Source organism: Typopeltis vanoorti, chromosome 20 (genome assembly GCF_054136105.1).
Source record: "Typopeltis vanoorti isolate ZY-2024b chromosome 20, IOZ_Tvanoo_1.0, whole genome shotgun sequence".
NCBI classification, from domain to species: domain Eukaryota; kingdom Metazoa; phylum Arthropoda; class Arachnida; order Uropygi; family Thelyphonidae; genus Typopeltis; species Typopeltis vanoorti.
Window position 1 is genome coordinate 25173729 of NC_143568.1, and position 23625 is coordinate 25197353.

Consider the following 23625-nt stretch of genomic DNA (forward strand, 5'->3'; position numbering starts at 1 on the left):
GTACTGGATTTATTTAGAAGTATAACATCATCCGCATAAAGTAAAGAGCTGAGATTAACATCTCCAATTTTGATATCAGGTTTAATACCACTTTTCTTCATAACGTGATCCATATAGATAATGAATAATAGAGGGGATAATGTACATCCTTGTCTGACACTGTCCCATACGTCCTTCAATTCTAAATGCCGACTTACAACTCAAATAAAGACTAAGTATTGCTTGTTATAATGCTCCATTCACAACACAGAACTGTAGCATTTTGAATAGCTTTTCTCTTGGCACCTTTTCATATGCCTTTTCCGGATCTACAAAATTTAAATACAGATCTTTGTTATATTCCCATGATTTCTTAACTATTTGTCGTAAAGTGAAAATGTGATCCTGACAGCCTCTATTTGGCCTGAATATAGCTTGTTCTTCACCATGCTTTCCTCCACTGTATCAAGCATACGAGGGTTTGAAATGTTTAGTAAAAAATAAGTTAGACATTTTTTTGGAAAAAATCAGCTTTATTTCTCAACATAGTCTCCATATACGGTCCAGCGAGTTTCCAATTTTTTCATTGCATCTAAAAAGTAGGATTTGTCAAATTGTGCGAAACAGTCATTGACAGCCTTGATGACATCCTCATTTGAAGAAATTTTTTTTCCACTAAGCCAAATTTTTAAGTTTGGGAACAAGAAGTCACATGGGGTCAAATCCAGAGAATATGGTGGATGTGGAACCAATTCAAACCTCAATTCATTCATGCAATTTTGCCATTGCAAACGTTGATGTGTGGGACGGTGCACTGTCTTGATGAAAGGGCACTTTTTTTTTTTTTTTTTTACCAATCTTGGGAGTTTTTTTTTTTTTTTTTCAGTTCTTTTAAATGGTCGAACAATGATACATAATAGACTCCTGTTATTGTCTTACCCTTTTCCAAATAGTCTATCATGATAATTCCTTAGAAATCACAAAAAATAGTGGCCATCACCTTCCAAGCTGACAAAACTGTCTTTGCTTTTGTTGGTGCTCTTTCACCAGGCATTGTCCAATGTTTTGACTGCTGATTGGACTCAGGTGTGCAATGGTGGACCCAAGTATCGTCTAGTCACGAATCGATGCAAAAAATCCTGCAAATTGCGATTAAACATTGTCAAAAACTGAGTCAAAATGTCTTTTCGCATGAGTTTTTGATCGACAGTCAACATCGCACACAAAAATATTTCATGTGCAATGCAATTTTTCGTGCAGGATATTATACACCCATTCAGCTGAGATGCCTAAAATCTCAGCAAATCTCACTTGGTGGTCTTCCATAACAATACCATGAATTTTGTCAATCATTTCCTTCATAGCGACCTCAGATGGGTGTTTGGAGAGTGTTCATCTTTGATGGACTTAAGACCACATTTAAACTCATTTATCCAAAAATAAATAGTCTTTAATGCTGGTGCTTTTATGTCACCTTTATCATCTCTAATTCCTTTTATACTCTTTCCTCCATTTCTGAGCTTTTCAACAGCATCCAGAATATCTTGCAAACCTTCTTGATATTTATTTTCTACGACGTTAACAAAGCCTTCCCATGACTTTTGTTTAGCTAGTTTTATACAGTATTTAGCTTTCTTACATTTGTCTCTGTATTCTCTAAGAGCACAAGCTGACTTATTTTCCAGGAACTTTTGATATGCTTTCTTCACTGCCTCTTCCTGTGTCTACCAGGGAGTTCTGTTTTTTCTATCCTTGCAGACAACTCTGCCACGTGCCACTCTGGCTGAATCAATCAATGTTTGCTTAAGGGCTTGCCACTGAATCTCCACAGTTTGGTTCCTGTTCTCAAACTATTTCATTTTTTTTCTTGAATAATATTTGTGTATTTTAGTCTACAGTTCACACCTGATAACTGCTCAACTTTTATTCACTATAAAACTTTATTACATGTTCTTCTTTTCAATATGAAATTCAATTTTTTCCTGCTCAAGAAAACATTACTATCAACAATAACTTAGTCAATGAGGCTTTTGAATGTCTGACAATCATTTCCTACTCTGCTATTTAGATCCCCAGCAAGGACCAACTTTTCCTTTTTCATTGTGTCAGTTGTTCTCTCAAAGGTCTAAAAAAATTACTCCACTTCTACCTTAGTAGAACCTGTGAGACTATAGGAACAAATAAGTCTCCATGTCCAGTTTCCCCATTCTGATATTTGCCCACATTACTCTACTTGATATTGCTTGCCATTCAAGAATATTAACCTCATATTTTGTGTTCAATATTATAGTTACACCTTCTTTTCCCTTATTGTCATTACCTGAATATAACATTTTGTATTTATTGCTCAGAAAAACTTCACCAGATTTTGTCTTTTTTGTTTCAATCACTCCTATTATGTCGATCTGGTACTTATCCAATTCCTCGGCTAGCTCCATTTCTTTGTTATTCAGGCTTCTTATGTTGATAGTACTGATCTTGAACTCTGGTGATGTTCAGTTGGGGTGTATTTCAGATTTATTCCAGTAACTGACTTTTCACTGTTCATCCTTGTTCCCTGGCGAAAACAACAGGAGCCTTGTTTAACGGGGTGATGCCTCAGCCAGCATGATATACCATAATTTTATATTTTGGTATATCATGCTTTTTCATATTTTGTGTTCAATATTATAGTTACACCTTCTTTTCCCTTATTGTCATTACCTGAATATAACATTTTGTATTTATTGCTCAGAAAAACTTCACCAGATTTTGTCTTTTTTGTTTCAGTCACTCCTATTATGTCGATCTGGTACTTATCCAATTCCTCGGCTAGCTCCATTTCTTTGTTATTCAGGCTTCTTATGTTGATAGTACTGATCTTGAACTCTGGTGATGTTCAGTTGGGGTGTATTTCAGATTTATTCCAGTAACTGACTTTTCACTGTTCATCCTTGTTCCCTGGCGAAAACAACAGGAGCCTTGTTTAACGGGGTGATGCCTCAGCCAGCATGATATACCATAATTTTATATTTTGATTGATTTAACCCAATATGAATACCATTTGGTTGGCTAAATCCCAATTTGTCAGCCCATCCTTGTTTGTTCAGTATCCAGGTAGATACCTAACAGGGTGCACCATGAGAAGGTGAGATAAATATTGTCTATACAAGATCTTCCTTGTCTGAACCATTTTGTTTTCCTGAGAGTAGACTGTTTGCAATATTCATTGTTTTGCAATGTAATATTGATAACAGTTTGACTGGTTAACCAGATACCATGTTGCATTGTTTTCCATATTTTAACAACCTGATCTCTCTCTCAATATATATATATATATATATATACACAGGTAACCCTCGTATAACACAGACGTTAGGTTCCATAGAAATGGTGCGTTGTATAAATCGCATTATGCGAAACTCGGATCACATAGAAAAAGTAGAGCTAGGTTCAGAAATCTTTTTTTTTTTTTTAAGATTATATAAACAATGACATCCAACAAAAATATTTTTTATTTAATTCAACTAATTCATGTAAGTTAAGAAAACAAACTATGAAACAAATACATAGTATAAAATTATAATAATAAATTGTACGTAAACTTCATTGCACATAATACATAAATGTTTTAGGCAAAATAAAATAAAGTGTATATTTTAATCGTCATCACTTGCTTCAAAACTAACATTTCGTAGATGTTCTTTATTTACGAGTGGCTGGACATCATCATCACTTGATGTCTCTTGGACACCATTTGTATAATTCTCATTGCATATTTTGGCTGGTTTAGTTATCAAGAAGTTGAGTTATCAAAAAGACCTTGCTTACCACTATGCTGCAATTTTTTATTAAGTTCATAATACGGAGTTAAACAAATAACCAATTGTCTTGTGAATTTTCTGGAGCGCTCCACTGAGAGATCATTATCCATTAAATAACTTTCTTGCCAAGTTCAATCCTTCTGCTAATTTCTTTAAACTGAATTCTTTAACAGAATCTTAGGCAGAACTTTCCCAGCCATTTGGTTTGACTTCATCTATTAATTGTACCAGTACCTCCTCATTTAAATCTATTTCCCCATCAATTAATTCACTAATTTCGTTTGACAATATCGCAAAAGAACTCTAAGTGGCCATTACTATAAAAATAATTTTTTTACATAAAAAAAGCATTACATATTGTATGTAACTCACCCCAAAAAATAAAGTGCTCAGCATGAGATTAACACACTTATGATTTTTAATGAGCTTTCCTAGCAGAAAATGAAGATAATTTTCAACAATAAATATTTTATATGGCAAACAATTGACATACATGTGTGCTAAAGGCTATTTTCCCTAATATAAATTCGCTGCTTATAACTACATGCGCGATAGGGCAGATGCAAATTTAACTAAGATAAAATTTGATTTTTAAGTCGCGAGTTGAAAAATATATGAAAAGATAAAGGATTACAGCAACCCCTCGATTAATGCGCCCCCAATTGGTGCGGCTTTTTTTTTTTTTTTTTTCGATACCAAAATTCGATTAGTGTGCCTATATACATCTTAAAAGTAAATGTTACAGATTTAAATTTTTATTCTCTCTATACATATTTATGGCTAACTATTTTAAAAGATTACTCACTAGGATGAAATAATTTAATTACCGATTTAAAACATTTTAAAAAGTTATTTTTAATGGCATACTACACTGTTTTCATGTACACTATGTTCCAAATTTACCGTCAACATTTATGTCGCCTGCTAATTACATAGCATTTTGCTGATCATTTCTCATGCCTCCTTTGCAATTGTTTTCCTTACTTTTTCATTTTAAAGTATTTTCCCAACCTTTAATCGTGAATAAAAGAATTAGTGAGCAAAAAAGTGGAAGTGTGAAAAAGATTCGATAAGTAATTTCACTGGAAGAAAAACTTGAAACAATAAAGAAAAATGGACAAATGAACAAGGAGTCCAGAGGAAAAATAGGACAAGATCACAAAAATGGGTGAATTAACTATAAGAGCAATTTTAAGCAAAGCTGCTGAATACAAAGAGAACGGTAAGGCAGCTTCAAGTTCATCATGCAATACACTCGAAATCAAAGTATTACAATGATTGAATTAGAGAGACTTTTTCTACATAGATCGAAGATTGTAACCAAAAACGGATCCTGCTAAACACTGGCCTTATTAAATCAAAATCATTAAGTCTCTTTGCAACCTTGAAAGAAAGGGTTATCAATGATAGAAAAGAAGAATTCCAAGCTAGTGCTGGGTGGTTTGAGCATTTCAAAAAGAGAAATAGCCTACATAATGTTCTAATCACAGGTGAAGCTGCAAGTGCCGATAAGGAGGTGGCTGCAAATTATCCAGAGATTTTGAAGAAAATTTTGGAAAAAGGGGGATATTGTGACCAACAAATATTTAATTTCAATGAAACCAGCCTTTTTTTTTTGGAAGCGAATGCCTTCCAATAGTTTTCTGGCCAAATCGGAGAAATCTCAGCCTTGTTATAAAGTGGCAAAGACGAATGAAATTACTGCCAGCAATATGCGAGCTGTTTGGAAGCACATTGCGCAAATAATTTTAGAGGCTTTTTAAATGAATCTAAGTTAATTAAATCTCATTCTGAGAGAATGAGTGATTCCAACCTGCTAAATTTAGATGCACAGCAGGAAGATCCTGAAGAATATGAAGAAAATTTAATCACTAACAAGCCCAAAGAAATTTCACAGAAACAATTAAAAATATTTTTTGTGCAATCAAAATTTTTAAGCAGTAATTCTTCACCGGGCTGACCCTGGTGAATACAGCAGCACTAAAATTTGCAGAAGAGGCAATAGGGCCATACTGTTGTATGGACAAAAAAACAGAATGCCTGCCAAACTACATTAGCTCAATTCTTTGTTAAGAAGTAGAATAGTAAATTTATATTCTGAATGTTTCATTGTCTTTCAGCTTCATAGTTTTCCTTTAACTAGGCCCTGAGACATACCCTAATTCTTTTATAAAAGAAATTTGAGGAACGCATTATACTTTTTCCCATAGGTTATTATATTCGATTAGTGCATTTTCAATTAATGCACCTGTTTTAGGGGCATTAATCGAGGGAATACTGTACTACAATTTGTAGACCGTCTTATATCAAATTTGTGTTCAACAAGGGTGACTACAATTTGTAGACCACATTATATTGAAACCGCGTTGTATAAGTACCGCATTATGTAAGGGTTACCTGTATATATATATATATATATATACACACACATATATATTGAATAGAGTTACACATAAGCTACATAACTGTAACATCTTCATTAATTTCAATCTCTTCTGTTAATTTATTACCTAACTGTATTTTTATATCTTCATATAAACTTTGTATAGCTTGTACCAAATGTAATGGATATCCTTGTTTTTTTCATGACACTCCAGTTTTTCTCTCTGCATTTTATCAAAAGCTTTCTCATAATCTATAAAGGCCAAATGAATCCCCAATTAAACTTGTCTTTTTTTCAATAATCATCAAATTCCTGATATATATACACCCTCAAGGGGTGTACAGGATATGATAGTACTACATGAAAAATTTATATCATTACCAACTTCCTATCTACAATTTCCCTCCAAATCAGTCTGTTACCTGTCAAGACTCCAATATTATCAGATCTTATATTTCTGTCTGCTAAGGCATTTTTTATGTATCAATCCACCCATATTTTGGTCTTCCTCTGGGTCTTTTCCCTGTCAGAGAACTCTTGTTTTGTTAATCTTTCCTCTCCCATTCTGTTAAAGTGACTATACCACCTGAGATTAGCTCTGCTAACACATTCCTGGATCCTAACAATGTCAAGTTCTTTCCTAATATCTTCATTTTTTATATGATATTGCCATTGAAGCCACCTGTTCATGCCCCTAATCTTTTTCAGGACTCTCATATCTGCAATCTCTGGTCTTTGTTGAAGTGTTTTACTTCTGATCCAGCTCTCAGAACCATAAGTTAAAACTGGTTTGAACACTGTATACAACTAATTTAGTGTTTTGGCTAATTTCTCTCTTATTCCACATAAATTTATTCAGTTGACTTCCCACCATACCAGCTTTGTTGATTCTGTTGTTTATTTCCATATTTAATTTACCATTTTCAATAAAAAATCATGATTATGTAGCCTGAAATGTTTTACTTGTTCTATAGGTTCTCCATTCACAATGCAGTTGATATTTTCAACGTTTCTGCCTATTTTCACTGTCTTTGTTTTTTTAATGCTGACCTTCATACCATATCTATTTCAACAGTTATTCAATTTAGTCAGGGAATCTTTCAGATTTATTTAGAATTATAACATCATCTGCATAAAGCAAAGATTAACATCTCCAATTTTGATATCAGGTGTAATACCACTATCCTTCATAATGTCATCCATATAGATAATGTACATCCTTGTCTGACATCAGATTTAACATTAAACCACCTTCCTGTACTTCAATTCTAATTGCTGACTTACAACTCAAATAAGACTAAGTATTGCATGATATAATGCCCCCACTCACACCATATAACTGTAGTGTTTTGAATAGTTCTCTCTTGGCACCATGTCATATGCCTTTAGGAGATCTACAAAACTTAAATACAGATCTTTGTTATATTCCCATGATTTCTCAGCTATCTGTCGTAAAGTAAAAATCTGATCCTGACAGCCTCTATTTGGCCTGAATCCTACTTGTTCTTCACCAAGTTTTTCTTCCACAATCCTTCTCAACTGTTTCTCAAATATACTTGCATATATCTTACCCAGGAACACTCAGTAATGAAATACCTCTAATTCACACATTCAATTTTATTTCTCTTTTTATATATGGGTACTATGAGAGTTCTACTCCAATCATCTAGAATTTGTCCCTCTGTCCAGGCCTTTTGAACTATGCAGTGCAGCCACTATAAGACTTTTATACCTGCATACTTGAGCATTTCTGGTCAAATATCATCTACTCCTGCTGCCTTTTTCTACTTCAAGTATGGATATATATTCCTGATTACATGCCTGGGCATTGTTTTTTTATGTGGACAGACTTTTTTTTTTGTGCTCTCATCGCTGCTTGTTTCATTTAGCAATTTTTTTTGAAGTAATTACTCTATACTTGAAGGATATCTTTTTCTCCAGTTTTCATGTCACCTTTATCTCTCTGATTCCTTTTACAGCACTCTTTCCTCCATTTCTGAGCTTCTTCAACAACCTCCAGAATATCTTGTCACCTTCTTGATATTTATTTTCTATGTTCTTACCAAGTCTTCCAATGACTTTTCTTTAGCTAGTTTTACACAGTCTTTATCTTTCTTACATTTGTGTCTGTATTCTCTAAGAGCACAAGCTGACTTATTTGCCAGGAACTTTTGATATGCTTTCTTCTTTTCCTTCACTGTCTCTTTAACTTCCTGTGTCCACTATTGAGTTCTGATTTTTCTATCCTTACAGACAACCTCACCACATGCCTCTCTGGCTGAATCAATCAGTGTTTTCTTCAGGGCTTTCCACTGAATCTGCAAGGTTTGGTTCCTGTTCTCAAACTCATTTTTTCTTGAATAATGTTCTATAGTTTACATCTGAGAGCTGCTCAATTTTTATTCACTTTTAAACTTTCTTACATGTTCTTCTTTTCAATATGAATTCAATAATTTGTTTTAAAACAAATATTGTCTATACACAATCTTCCTTGTCTGAAACAATTTTGTTTTCCAGAGAGTAGATTGTTTGCAATATTTCTAAGTCTGTTATTCAGAATTTTACCGTAAATTTTGTAACCTGTATTTAATAAACTTATTCCTCTGTAATTTCCACAAACATCTTTATCTCTTTTCTTAAATATAGACATAACCTTGGCTTTTGACCAATCTGACTGAACCTCAAATTTTCTTCACTACATACCCAAAGCTTTGTATTTATGCCACCTAACCCAGGTGATTTTCTATTTTGTGATATCTTCATTGCTTCTTTTAATTCTTCTAATTGATTCTATATCAGATTCATCATTATTTTCTGTTAGTAAGTTTGGGTCATACCATAAACTCATATAATGTTCCTCATTTCTCTATTATCATGTTGTATTTCTTCCTTCACTGTTTAATTTCCTTAATATTTTGCTGTTTTACTGATAAATCTGTCTCCCAAGAACCTTGAACTTTCTGCCTATGGTTTTAGCTATATTTCTTCCGTTTCCCTTCATATCTTTTTGAAGGAATGATTTGTATTTCACTTGTTTTTCTTTTATTATATTTTCTGTATCTGTGTTTGAAATTTTTAATGTTTTTCTTTCCAAGTACTCCAGAGACTGTTTTACGAATTATCTTTATTAATGTTTTCCATTCTTCTTCTTCTTCTTCTATATCTTCATTAATTTTGGTTTCTTTAAGGTAATCTGTTAATCATGATATAGCATTCTAATGCGTTCTTGTAATAGATATACTTTGTATACTTGTTCTATTTCTTGTTTTCTTATTATTTACTTCTTCATTTTGTTAGTATTTCCGTTTTAGAAACTACTAAATAATGATCTGAGAAAATTTCATATCCTCTTTAAACATATACATCTCTCACATGTGGAGCTAGTTTCTGATTAGTAATGATAGAACTTATGGATTCTGTTTCTCAAACATTCCAAGTATATTAATTTATTTTAAAATTATTGAAAATACAAAAGTATAGTAGTTCTTGACTACTACTATTCATGCAAGTTTCTCCATATTTGCCTAGACCATTTGGGAATGGATTATTTCCAACTCTAGCAATAAGATATTCTCCTGCTATTAATATATAGTCACATTTAACTGATTTTATAGTTCCTCATAAAACTGTTCAGAATTTTCTACCTTTACCACGGGCATATATTCACATGATATTTAAGTAGTTTCTATTTGTTTTTAACTGTTATATGTTTGACATCACTGATTATAATATCAGGTTTAATGCTACTTTTTTTCATAATGTGATCCATATAGATGATAATTAAGAGTGGAGATAATGTGCATCCTTGTCTTACCCCTGATTTTACAATATTTCTTCTGTATTTTCTTCAATTCTAACTGCTTAAATATAGACTATATATTACCTGTATACATTCTATATAATTTCGTATAATGATCCAAATAACACTGTGGTTATATGTTCCCATATAATTGAAAAGTTTTGCTCTGTGCACCTTGTCATATGCCTTTTCCAGATCTACAAAGCTTAAGTACAGATCCTTGTCATATTCCCATAATTTCTCAACTATTTGTTGTAAAGTGAAAATCTGATCTTGACAACCACTATTTGGCCCAAATCCAGCCTGTTCTTCTCCAAGTTTTATCTTCCATAATTTTTCACAGGCTCTTTTCAAGTATGCTTGCATAAATTTTACTTGGAACACTTAGGAGAGAAATTCTTCTGATTATCACATTTAACTTTATTTCATTTTTTATAGGAAACTATGAGAACTCTACTCCAATATTCTGGAATTTGACCTTCTGAATTACTGAATGTAGCCATTACAAAACTTTTCCATATTTGAGCATTTCTAATCAGATATCATCCAATCCAGCTGTCTTTCCACATTTAAAGTTTTTGATGGCTTGATATGTACTCCTGCTTGCATTCCTCTTGAAAATATACTACTGTTCCATCACTGCTTATTTCACTTAACTGTCATTCAAAGTAATTACTACAGACATTGGGGATATCCTTACCTTCAGTTTTCATGACATCTTTATCATTTTAATGATATCTATACTTAATTTGTTATTATATCAGTAAATGTTTTTTTTTCTTTATACTGTTTTGATTTTCAATTTCTCTTGCCAGCATAGAATGAGTACCAAGACCTATTGTTTTATAAAAAAAAAAAAACACACTGAATATAGGTACCTAAACTAAATGTCTGGTTCAATAACTAGATGTAAAAAAAAAAAAAAAAAAGGTACCACTTTTTGGTACAACTAGTCAGGCAAGGTGAGTTAATTACTTTTTGAGACATTATATGTTGCTTACAATGGTATGGTGCTAGTTGCTTGAATGTAGTGTGCATAAAGATGTTGTATTAGTCTTGAAGATGTCCTCAATGTAAAGGTTGAAATGCAGAATTTTTAATGTTGTTAAAGTTCTGTATCTCAAATTTAAGCCCATAAATTGAGTGCATAAATTAGTATTTATATAGCAAACAATTCATCATGGGCAAAAAGATGATGGAATTAAAAACTTCTCACTTCTATATGAGATTTGTTAACTCTTTCAGTTGAAACAGATAAGCATTTTGCAATGAACTGAATAACATTCAAAAACTTCAGTTACCAGAGAATGGAATCCATTTTAGATTAAGGACACATTAGGCTACTAGAGGTTGCTAAACAGGAATGACTGTGTATCACTGTCATTCAGTCTGATATTTGCATTACTAGCCCTATTTGGCTGTTAGTATCAAAATGAATAGATAATGTCATCCCCTTGGTCATTTTAACTATTTTAATCTTTAGTAGCATTTTGAAATCATTTCATATAAAATCAAAATATACAAATTATAAACTTCCTGCCTTATTCTGATTAATTATATTTATCTCTCTCTCTCTCTCTCTCTCTCTCTCTCTCTCTCTCTATATATATATATATATTATGTTACCAGATATATATGTTACCAGACTAAGTCTTACTGAATGTAATATACATCTACTCTATTTTCATAACCCTTTTGTCTTAATACTTCATATCAGGCATGCTATTTAAAGTGTCTGAAGATCAAGATGAACCTTTCCTCTTTTTACTAAAAACTCTTCTTTCCCTATGCAGATACTCAACTGAGAGTGCCTTCTGAGTCAAGTATTTGCTTCATCTTAGTAGGCTGAAAGCTGTATCATATTGAGGAGAGACTTTAAGTTCAGTTGGAATTATGGTTGTGTTTTCTGGCCAGTTTGCCTATTTTGCAAGATGTAAAACCAGAGAGTAAACTCTTATCTCTTTATGGAACAGGCTAAGTTACCTTCAAGTCAAAAGTCCTTATCAACTGTCTTATCATCCTAGTTGGGATGACAGCCTAAATCCTTCTAATTGAAGGACAAATGGTATAATTTCCTTGTAAATACATCAAGTCATCCTAACCAAGTTTGTAGTTATATCACTGTTGCCATTCCAGTCTGAGCGACTTCCACCAGCATGACCTACTGAGAAAACTCAAGTGTATTCGATGGGTGAATGACTATAACACAAATTTACCGCTAAGAAAGAAACTACACAGTCTTTAGCACTGAAAAAACTGGAATATGGAATGTAAGAAACTTATTTAATGCTATCAAACTAACACTATTTTAGATATTAAAAATTTCAGATTAGTCCAAGTGAAATGAGATGGCCTAACAGTGGAACATGTGATACCAGCAATGAGTATGACCATTACTTTGGTGGCAAAATTCAGTAACAGTTGGAAAATCTCACATAAGCCTTGTCATAAGTCTCTCTCTTACAAATGATGATGCAATTAAAAGGATCATTAGTTTATATAAACATCATTCTAGTTTACATTCCAACAGTGAAACCAATAAGAATAATTGAAAATTTTGCAGATATTTAGGTCTTATTAAAATCAACAAAGAAAGAAAATATTTATGTAAGTATTAGGGAACTTTTATTTGTCATTGCATCATACACTAGATTAATCTGGATTGCTGATTTCATTAGAGGAAGAAATATCAAAGTCAGAATCAATGCAGCATTATCAAAAGAGCAGAGAACCTGGGCTGGTGTTCCCCAGGGCTCAGTACCCAGTCCCTTACTATTCCTTCTATATGTCAATAACATTCATCCCTACCTTACAGAAGACACAAAAGTAACTTGCTATGCAGATGATATAGCCATCTGGCACACTAGTGCTAAAATCAAAGAATCAGAGGAGATCCTAAACAAATCCACGAGAGGATTAGAAAAATGGTCAGATGAACTTAAACTCAAAATCAACCCGACAAAACAAAATTAAGCACCTTTAGTACAGACAGGAAAAACAGACATTCCTACAATTCCAAAGTCATGATCAACAACAAGCTAATTGAAAAAGTCACAAATCCAAAATACCTCGGTATTACGCTTGATCAGGAATTAATTTTGCACAACACATCTCTAACACTTCCACCAGAGCTCTAAAAAAATTAAATATACTGAAAAGGCTTTGTGGAACAAATTGGGATGCAAAGCCAAAAATCCTCAAAACTACTTACATTACACTAATAAGGCCAATAATGGAATATGCAGCACCTATCTGGTCACCTTCGGCCTCATCGGTAAAGAAAAAATTAGACAAAATACAAGCAAAAGCATCCATGATTATCATTGGTGCAGTCTCATCCACTAACATCATCAGAGCCCAACAGTAATGTGGGCTTGACTGCTGGAGGACAGAGGAAAATTTGCCACCATAAAATTCATAAATAATATCGGAAGCTACCAAACCGATCATATCTCCCTAAAAACTTATGAACATTGGAACTAAAAATGCAGACTTCACAGATCATCAACTTTACAATATGATGACACTATCAGGAAAGAAATAGGTCTTGATCAGCTAAATGCCCACATAAACAAAGAACTTCTATTTTCCAGTCCTTAACCTTCAAATACCTCTATAAATCTTAACCTTACCAAACTCTGTACAACAACAACAAAAGAACCAAAAGAAATGCTCAAAGAAAAAGGCCTAAACACCATCAACCTTCTTTCATCCTCCAAACAGGTTATTTGTTATACCGATGGATCTTCAGCCACCAATATGATTAATGGAGACGCTGGTGTTCTCCTTCTACTCCCGAAAGGTGAAAAACTTTCAATAAAAGTTGGATCTGGGAGAATCGCTTCCAATTTTACCAGCGAACTCTATGCAATAAATAAAGCACTAGAAACCTACTTAAAACTATCATCATCTCAACAATCTGAAGGAATTATAATTTACCGTGACTCAAGATCAGCTATGGAGGCAATCAAAAATGGCAATACCAAGCTTACACAAGACATCCATAAACTCTGGATTTAGAGAAAGATGTTGAAAGTTTATTTTTCACTTGGTTAGACTATAATAAATTTAGTTTAATCCTTTATTCAAGTGTGAGCAAACAAAGTTTGCGCCTGAAAATAACTTCAGGACTGAATATGGTGTTGTACTACCTTACTAGGGTAAGGTAATACAACACCAGGCAACTCGTAGTAAAGGTGGACCAAGCTAACAACACTCCTATCCCAGTATCTCCCATAATGCAAAACACATCTCCTTGCAGATATGTATAATGTTATGCATTAAGGGATTGGTCACTACCCAGACTAGATGACCTTTATTGAGATCTCTTCAGTAGGAACCAGGCAGAAGCAATAGTGAGGTCATCTTTACCTATAGGAGTTGCCAAAAGGTGTGACACCTTTTTTTTATTAAATTACTCTGGATTTAGAGAAAGATGTCGAAAGTTTATTTTACACTTGGTTAGACTATAATAAATTTAGTTTAATCCTTTATCCAAGTGTGGGCAAACAAAGTTTGCACCTGAAAATATCTTCAGGACTGAATATGGTATTGTACTACCTTACTGGGGGTAAGGTAGTACAACACTGGGCAACTCGTAGCAAAGGTGGACCAAGCTAACAACACTCCTATCCAAGTATCTCCCATAATGCAAAACACATCTCCTTGCAGATATACATAATGTTATGCATTATGGGATTGGCCCTACCCAGACTAGTTTCGACCTTTATTGAGAATGCCTAATATTGGCTAACAATTTGATTAGCACAAACATCAAATTTATGCATAAAGATATACATAGTTGCACTAGAGCAGTACTAAAAAGTCCATAACTGATTATGTGGCAGAGAATACTAAAACTATGAAGTACATGAGATATGCTACAGTGAAGAAAATATTAGAACTTGGCAGTGATAACCACCTGCTTACCAGAGATGGTAATCAAGAGAGAGACAAGAAAGGCAGGAAATGATGAAGGAAAACAGTCTATAAATTAAAGGAAAGCAAGAAATAATTCAGTAAAGGACAGCACAAAAGATCAATACCCAAAGTGATAAAAAATTACTTCATGACCAAAATGAATCTACAGAGTATAAAGAATGAAAAATACACAGTTAAACAAAAATCATGGAAGAGTTTGGGAATATATATGGAGAGCAGTAGTAAAGATAATCAAAAACTGTTTATAGTGATGAGGAATGAGAAAGAAGAGAAGGATGCTGATAAAACACTGCATTAAGCATTAAGGTTTGCTTGGAAAGAATTTCAATCATCCCTATTGATGAAAAAATAGATTATGCCAGAACTATAGTCATTTCACTTCTTAGCATACCAAGAAAAATCTTTGCCTGGATACTAAAAACAGACCTCAGTGAGGATTTGTGAAATGTCAGTGAGGATTAGAACTTGAAAAAGTACTTGGAAAGGCAGTGACACTTCAAACAGAAAAGTACTTTGGATATCAAATTTTCACTCTCGGGCAGATAAGTGTGAAAATAATTGAATAAAGAGAAGAAGCTCACTTATGCTTTTCAGATTTTGAAAGTTCCTTCCACAGAGTATTGTGGAAGAATGAACTATGGAAAGTATTACACCAAAGAAAGGTGGAGAAAATTTTGATTCAAGTCAAATGCATTTACCAAAACTGGAATAAGCAAAGCAGAAAAATTAGTGACAACAGTGAGAGCAAGACAGAGATGCATTCTCAGTACACTGTGTTTAATGTACTGATGAAAGAATATCATCAAGGCCAATAGAGTAAAAACTAAAAGCCATTTATATAGGTAACCAGCTGATAGAACCTATGGAATTACATTTAGCTGATGTGGTACTATTGGGAAAATCAGAGGGAGACCTTCAATTTAAATATCTGGAACAAATAAATTAAAAAAAAAAAGAATATGAAAAGCCTGAGAGAAAGAACCCATGTAATTAAAGCTTCTGGATAAAATTCTAGAACAAGTAGGCAGTTTTAAATATTTAGAATAAATTATAATTGAAACAAGCCTAGTAAGATAAGTAAAGAAAGAAAGGACACAAGGAAATAATAATAAATTGCAGGAAAGTTTAGTTCTACATATAATAAAAAGTAATTTGGGAAAAGTTTGATGGAAGAAGTAGTGGAAAAAAAGATGGAAAGGATATGTAAAAGAATTATAAGAAAGAAAGACACTATGCCTTTCTTATATATAGAATTTTGAATGAAATTCTATATAACTTATAAGATGAAAAATAAAAATTGAAAGAGGTGATTATGAGTAATAGAACAATTGAGAGCAACTTGGGACAAAGCAGTATAAATAATTAACCCAAATTCTAAGCCAATATTAATTTAGAGTGAAAGTATAATTCCAAGGGAATGTGAGAATTACAAAACACTTTTATTTCACATGCAAGTAAAGTTATGTTGAAAATTACTCCCAAAAGTCCTCGCCCCCTCTTTTAATTTAAAAAAAAATTCTACTTTGTCCAGTCTGCAGCTAGTTGCCAGCTGACAAAATCATCTCGCCATGTGTGAGTGGGCAAGCATATTTGTTGAGAGCTGCCTCTATATGAGATGGGTTAACTCTCTCAGCTTAAACCTTTTCTTAACATCATAAGTAGGATTCAAACTCCAGTCATTTCAACCAAGGTTATCTTCACTACCAAATACTATTTTATAGCAATTTTTTATATGCTTAAAATTAAGATAATATAAACATATTTCATTTGATCTATCACAAGTTATTTATAATTTTTTTAAAAAAGGATATATTCCTGGATGTCCAATTGCTCCATAGGCATAATCTGGTGAGCAGATTAACTTTGCTCTCTGACCAACACTCATCTGGAATAAAGTTGTAAATATTATGAATAACTAATTTTAGAGCCATACAATACAAGTAAACTGACAGGACTTGTTTACAAAAACAAAAATCATGACAGTTAAAAAACACTAAACTTTCAATGATTTTGATACATGCCAGGGCATATGTATCTGGCACAAATATCCTATTGACAATGGACAAAACAGTCCAGAATATACAACGCATGAAAAAATTACTGAAGATTAGGCTAGTAAATTAAGGGTGATCTCTCTCTCTCTCAAAAAGTAAGTGAAAGATTCCATTATGCTAAACACATAGGCCCTTGACATGCAGTGCCCACATCTGGTCCTCGAAAAAAAAAAAAACATTCCTAAAAGGGCAATGGAAAAAGTCTTTTGGAAATTAATAGAACACACAAAATTAAAAAAAAAAAAAAAAAAAATGCTGACAAATCAAAATTTGCTGATGTCATTTACTAAAAAGCAAACAATTAAAATGGAACTGGGCTGGCCATATAGCAAAGATGAAAGACTTCACAACAGTTTGGATTCTCAGAGAAAACTAAGATAAATGAAAATGGTCCATGGGAGGAAAAAAAAAAGCTGATAATAACCAGAAAACTATTTAAAATCTGCAGATGAGACATATATGAAAGAAGGGATTTGTCATTGATCTTGGAAAATATACTGAGTTATTTTTGAAAGATGATACCTAGAAAAAGCACACCTTCTACTCCTTGCCTGCCTGTATGCTAGCTACCAGCTGTACTTAAGTAAGACAGCTACAAGCATGAATAAAAACCAAGAATCTAATTACCAGTAGAAGAGTCATATGACAAAATAGCTGAGAGAGCTCATGACCATTGAGGTACCACAGCATACAAAAATTACAAAATTTCATCTCCTACTTCTTTAAAGAGGATGAAAAACTTCCATTGTTCACAGTACTTTCATATTTACTGTTATTCATGGTCATCTGCTCCTAAGCACATATAAAAACATTTGAGAACTTAACATTACAAATTTCATTGCCTTCATTTATTAATAAAACTTAGATATACAGTACTTTTTTAAAGACATCTCTTCCTACAAAACAATATTAACATGCAGAGACTGTCTGTTAATTTTGTTTTGTGTAATAAAGCTGTGTATTATCACTAAAATATAGATTTTAGTGATAACAGACAACGTGATTGTAAATACAGTCAAGAGCTTTGTTGTAATGAGATCACAGTTGTAATGAGCATGGAAATAATGAGATCACAGCTGTAATGAGCATGGAAATAATGAGATCACAGCTGTAATGAGCAAATGGCCATAATGATTTTCATTTTTGCATGTTCCCATACAATTGTTCACTTTTATGAGCATACTACATGGAAACTATACAAACATTCTTAATTGTCAAGTAGTTCTCCGAACACCAAATTCTTGGAACCGACAAAACTGAAATGAGTAACTTAGATTTTATAACCACCTGCATCATATAAAGGGCTAGTTTATAACCTAATCTTGCACTTGGGAATCAATCCCTCCAATGGCTAGCTCATGGCTTTCCTCCCTTACTTTACCCAGACACTGCCATAAAATCAGTTAAAAGCCCTTCAGTCGGGAGCATGTCTACTAAAAGAAAGTATCTCTTGGATTGCGAAAAAGTCAAAATTATTCATGAATTAGAAAATGGTGCAAAAAATGTTAAAGAGGACAAAGAAAACTTTGTCCTCTTCAACATTCAAGGAATAAAGATGTTTACATATTGGCATCGGAAAACAACATAACCAAAAAAAAATATTTAGAAAGTGTGAGCTTACAAACATCAATGAAGCACTGCTTCAATGGTTCATTATACAAAGTGTGCTAAATTCTTAACAGCTGATTCGAACTTGAAGGCTCAAGCAGAAAAATTTGCTAAACAATTTGGATGTGATGATTTTGTATGTAACAAAATATTGACTGGATAACTGAAATTGTGTTTATCATTAATTAGTGCTGTTTGTGTAATTTGTGTTTAATATTAAATATATTGTAGTTTATACAGAAATATTCATACAATTAATATTTAGGTATGTAATTATTTTTTTCTCTAATACTTTTGCTTTTTTTAAAATCAATTTTTTATTGAGTTATTGAAAAGTAAAAAAAAAATGGGAGGTAGATTTAACTCATCACTAATATAGGTAGGGATGCTTAAGGGTCAAAGCTGTATAACTGAGAGGACACCTCCACGTAGCCTTTAAAGGAATGCGGAGAACCGACCAGGGCTTCTGACCTAATGTCCAATCCTCACCTTCTCGTGGTGCACCCTGTTGGGTATCTACTTTGATACTGAACGAATGAGGATGGGCTGGCAATTTGGGATTTAGCCGACCAAATTGTATTCTTATTGGTTAAACCAAAATAAAAAATGATGGTACAACATGACAAAATTTCATGCCGGCTGGGGCGTCGCCCGGTTAAACAAGGCACCCGTTGTTTTCGCCAAGGAACCAGGGCGAACAGCGAAAAGTCAGCTACTGAAACAAATCTGAAAACAATCCCCAACTCATCATCACCAGAGTTAAAGATCGGTACTATCAATGTAAGAAGCCTGAATGGCAAAGAAATGGAGCTAGCTGAGGAATTAGATAAGTATCAGATCGACATAATAGGGGTGACTGAAACAAAAAAGACCAAAACTGGTGAGATCTTTCTGAGCAATAAATACAAAATGTTATATTCAGGCAATGACAATCAAGGAAAAGAAGGAGTAGCCATAGTATTCAACACAAAATACGAGGCTAATCTTCTTGAATGGCAGTCAGTCTCAAGTAGAGTAATGTGGGCAAATATGAGAATGGGGAACTGGACAATCAGACTTATTTGTGCCTATGGTCCCACAGAAGGTTCTACTAAGGTAGAAGTGGAGGAATTTTTTGAGGCTTTAGAAAAAGCAACTGACACAATGAAAAAGGAAAAGTTGGTCCTTGTTGGGGATCTAAATAGCAGAGTAGGAAATGATTGTGAGACATACAAAAATATTTTGGGAAAATTTGGAGAAAAGACCAAAGCTAATAATAATGGCAAATATCTGTTGGATTTCTGCTCAGGACATGGACTGGTTATTACTAACACCATGTTCCAACATAAAAATGTGCACAAATTCACATGGAGAGAAGAGGCTACGAATAAGAAAAGTCTCATTGACTATGTTATTGTTGATAGTGATGTTTTCTCCCTGGTGCAGGACACCAGAGTGTACAGAGGATTTGAAATTGGAAGTGATCACTATTTAGTCTTGAGCAGGATAAAATTGAATTTCATATTGAAAAGAATAACATGTAAGAAAGTTTTAAAGCGAATAAAAGTTGAGCAGCTCTCAGATGTGAACTGTAGACTAAAATACAGAAAGATTATTGAAAAGAAAATGAAAGAGTTTGAGAACAGGAATCAAACCTTGGAGATTCAGTGGCAAACTCTGAAGAAAAGATTGATTGATTCTGCCAGAGAGGCATGTGGTGAGGTTGTGTGCAAGGATAAAAAAATCAGAACTCCCTGGTGGACACAGGAAGTTAAACAGGCAGTGAAGTAAAAGAAGAAAGCATATCAAAAGTTCCTGGCAAATAAGTCAGCTTTTACTCTTACAGAATACAGAGACAAATGTAAGAAAGCTAAACAGTGTGTAAAACTAGCTAAACAAAAGTCATGGGAGGACTTTGGCAAGAATATAGAAAATAAATATCAAGAAGGTGGCAAAATATTCTGGAGGTTGTTGAAGAAGCTTAGGAATGGAGGAAAGAGTGCTGTAAAAGGAGTTAGAGATGATAAAGGTGACATGAAAATGGGAGAAAAAGATATCCTTGAAGTATGGAGTAATTACTTTGAAAAACTGCTAAATGAAGCAAGCAGTGATGACAACACAGTGATAAAAAACACTGACCAGGCATGCAGTCAGGAATACATATCCATACTTGAAGTAGAAAAAGCCATCAAAGGCTTGAAATGTGGAAAGGCAGCAGGAGTAGATGATATTCGACCAGAAATGCTGAAGTATAGTGGTATAAAAGTCTTACAGTGGCTGCACTGCATAGTTCAGAAAGCCTTGACAGAAGGACGAATTCCCAATGATTGGAGTAGAGCTCTCATAGTACCCATATATAAAAAGGGAAATAAAACTGAATGTGAGAATTACAGAGGTATTTCCCTACTGAGTGTTCCTGGCAAGATCTATGCAAGTATACTTGAGAAACAGTTGAGAAGAATTGTGGAAGAAAAGCTTGGTGAAGAACAAGCTGGATTCAAGCCAAATAGAGGCTGTCAGGATCAGATCTTCACTTTACGACAAATAGTCGAGAAAGCATGGGAATATAACAAAGATCTGTATTTAAGTTTTGTCGATTTGGAAAAGGCATATGACAAGGTGCCAAGAGAGAAGCTATTCAATACGCTGCAGTTATATGGTGTCAATGGGGCATTATATCAAGCAATACTTAGTCTTTATTTGATTTGTAAGTCAGCAGTTAGAATTGAAGGAAGTACAGGAAGATGGTTTAATGTTAAATCTGGTGTGAGACAAGGATGTACATTATCCCCTCTGTTATTCATTATCTATATGGATCACATTATGAAGGAAATGTGGTATTAAACCTGATATCAAAATTGGAGATGTTAATGTCAGCTCTTTGCTTTATGCAGATGATGTTATACTTCTAAATAAATCCGCTACAAGTCTGCAAGATTCTCTGACTAAATTGAATAACTGTTGTAATAGATATGGTATGAAGGTCAGCAATAAAAAGACAAAGACAATGAAAATAGGCAGAATCATTGAAAATGTCAACTGTGTTGTGAATGGAGAACCTGTGGAACAAATAAAACATTTCAGCTACTTAGGCACGATTTTTACTGAAGATGGCAAATTAAATATAGAAATAGACAACAGAATCAGCAAAGCTGGTATGGTGGGAAGTCAACTGAATAAATTCATATGGAATAAGAGAGAAATTAGTCGGAACACTAAATTAGCTGTATACAAGACAGTGTTCAAACCAGTTTTAACTTATGGATCTGAGAGCTGGGTCAGAAGTAAAACACTTGATCCAAGACTAGAGACTGCAGATATGAGAGTCCTGAGAAAGATTAGAGGCGTGAACAGATGGCATCAATGGCAATATCATATTAAAAATGAGGATATTAGGAAAGAACTTGACATTGGCAGCATCCAGGAATGCGTTAGCAGAGCTAATCTCAGGTGGTATGGTCACTTAAATAGAATGGGAGAGGAAAGATTAGCAAAACAAGTGTTCTCTGCCAGGTTGGCAGGAAAACGATCCAGAGGAAGACCAAGATATAGGTAGATTGATACGGTACAAAGTGCCTTAGACGATAGAAATATAAGATCTGATAATGTTGGAGTCTTCACAAGTAACAGACTGATTTGGAGGAAAATTGTAGATAGGAAGTTAGTAATGATGTAATTTTTTCATGTAGTACTGTCATATCCTGTACACCCCTTGAGGGTACATGGCAGGAATTTGATGATGATATAGGTAAGTAATGGTTATAATGAGGAACTTTTGTCAGTCCTCTGCTACTCATTATAATGACCATATATCCAAATGAATCAGATAATTTCACAATACTAATTGTGTAATTAGGATTTTGTTTCCAATTTTATTTATGCATCTCTCTCTCACACACACTGACAGAGAGCAAACAACAAATCAAAATGATTTTGTCTATATTTCTGTAGTGCTATTAAGCTAACACACACAGAGGGATTTAGATGTTGCCAGTTATTCATTTTTAACTTTTAAATGGTGCTGACTCAACAACTAAAATAACCATTTCAGTCCTCCAATAAGTAGGATGGTGTTCTTATATCAAGCACTGACATTCATCTACTACCTAAAGACATTCACAAACATTTCTGACTTTGGTTGAATTGGAATCCATGAGATCACATCACTTGGCCAGATATGCTGACAGTTATTTCTGTTATTTCAAGAGCAAATTTATTTCTCTCTCCCTCATAGCAATCTCTCCTTATTTATAAAAAATATATGTTTTTCAAAACTACAGATCCACCCTGACCTAAAAAACAGTTATGTTCAGTAAACTGTTACATAAAATGAATATTACTGAAGTTAGATTTAACCCACTTATTGATCACAGATTACTGTTATACGTATTTACAGTACATGTTATAATAGTAGTACATTAGTATGTTTTTTCTGTTAGTTTCACTCACAGGATGTGCATACAAATTTGATTTTCATATGTAATTATTAATGCAGAGTAATATAATATGGTAATATAACCATCGCAGTCTTTTTTTTTTTTAATACAACGATGGAAATTAAAAGATCCAAAGGACAGCCCAGAATTAGATGGATAGACAAAATAAAAGAGGACCTGAAAACCAAATCACAACAAGCGACACCAAACTAGACAGAAAGAAGTGGAAAGAGTTCATTTGGCCTCATCATCATCCACATAGATGATGGAAGAGAGAAGAATATAACCATAATATAAATAGTATGATAAAGCAGAAATAAAAAAAACAAAAAACATTTAATTTCGATTTGACTTTGCAAAACAGTCCACAATTTTGCCATGTCATAAATAGCACCACAAAACTTTTATTATTATTGAATTTAAAGAGGTAGATCCTTCACAACTGCAATCACTGCTGATGATGTGAGACCATGATAATGTCCTATGCCTTCTAGGCTTTGTCCAGTTCATAATTTTTTCTTTACACTTTTGGAAAACAAATATACAGGTTAGATGCAGGTGAATGTGTGTCAAAATGCCAATGAGGCAGGTGAGTTTAAGAATGACCAACGAGTGCAGAATCTAGTCTCTCAAGCCAAAATAT

At 33.5% G+C, this 23625-nt stretch overlaps 1 protein-coding gene across 1 annotated transcript in view; it reads right to left on the bottom strand.

Moving 5' to 3' along the window:
* Positions 1 to 23625, bottom strand: part of LOC150095288 (peptidyl-prolyl cis-trans isomerase FKBP1A-like) — a 93915-nt gene that overhangs the window by 8065 nt on the left and 62225 nt on the right. Inside the window, exon 4 of the mRNA XM_090410790.1 lies at positions 16717 to 16790. Coding sequence (XP_090266916.1) covers positions 16717 to 16790 — 74 coding nt within the window. The remainder of the gene's footprint in view (positions 1 to 16716; positions 16791 to 23625) is intronic.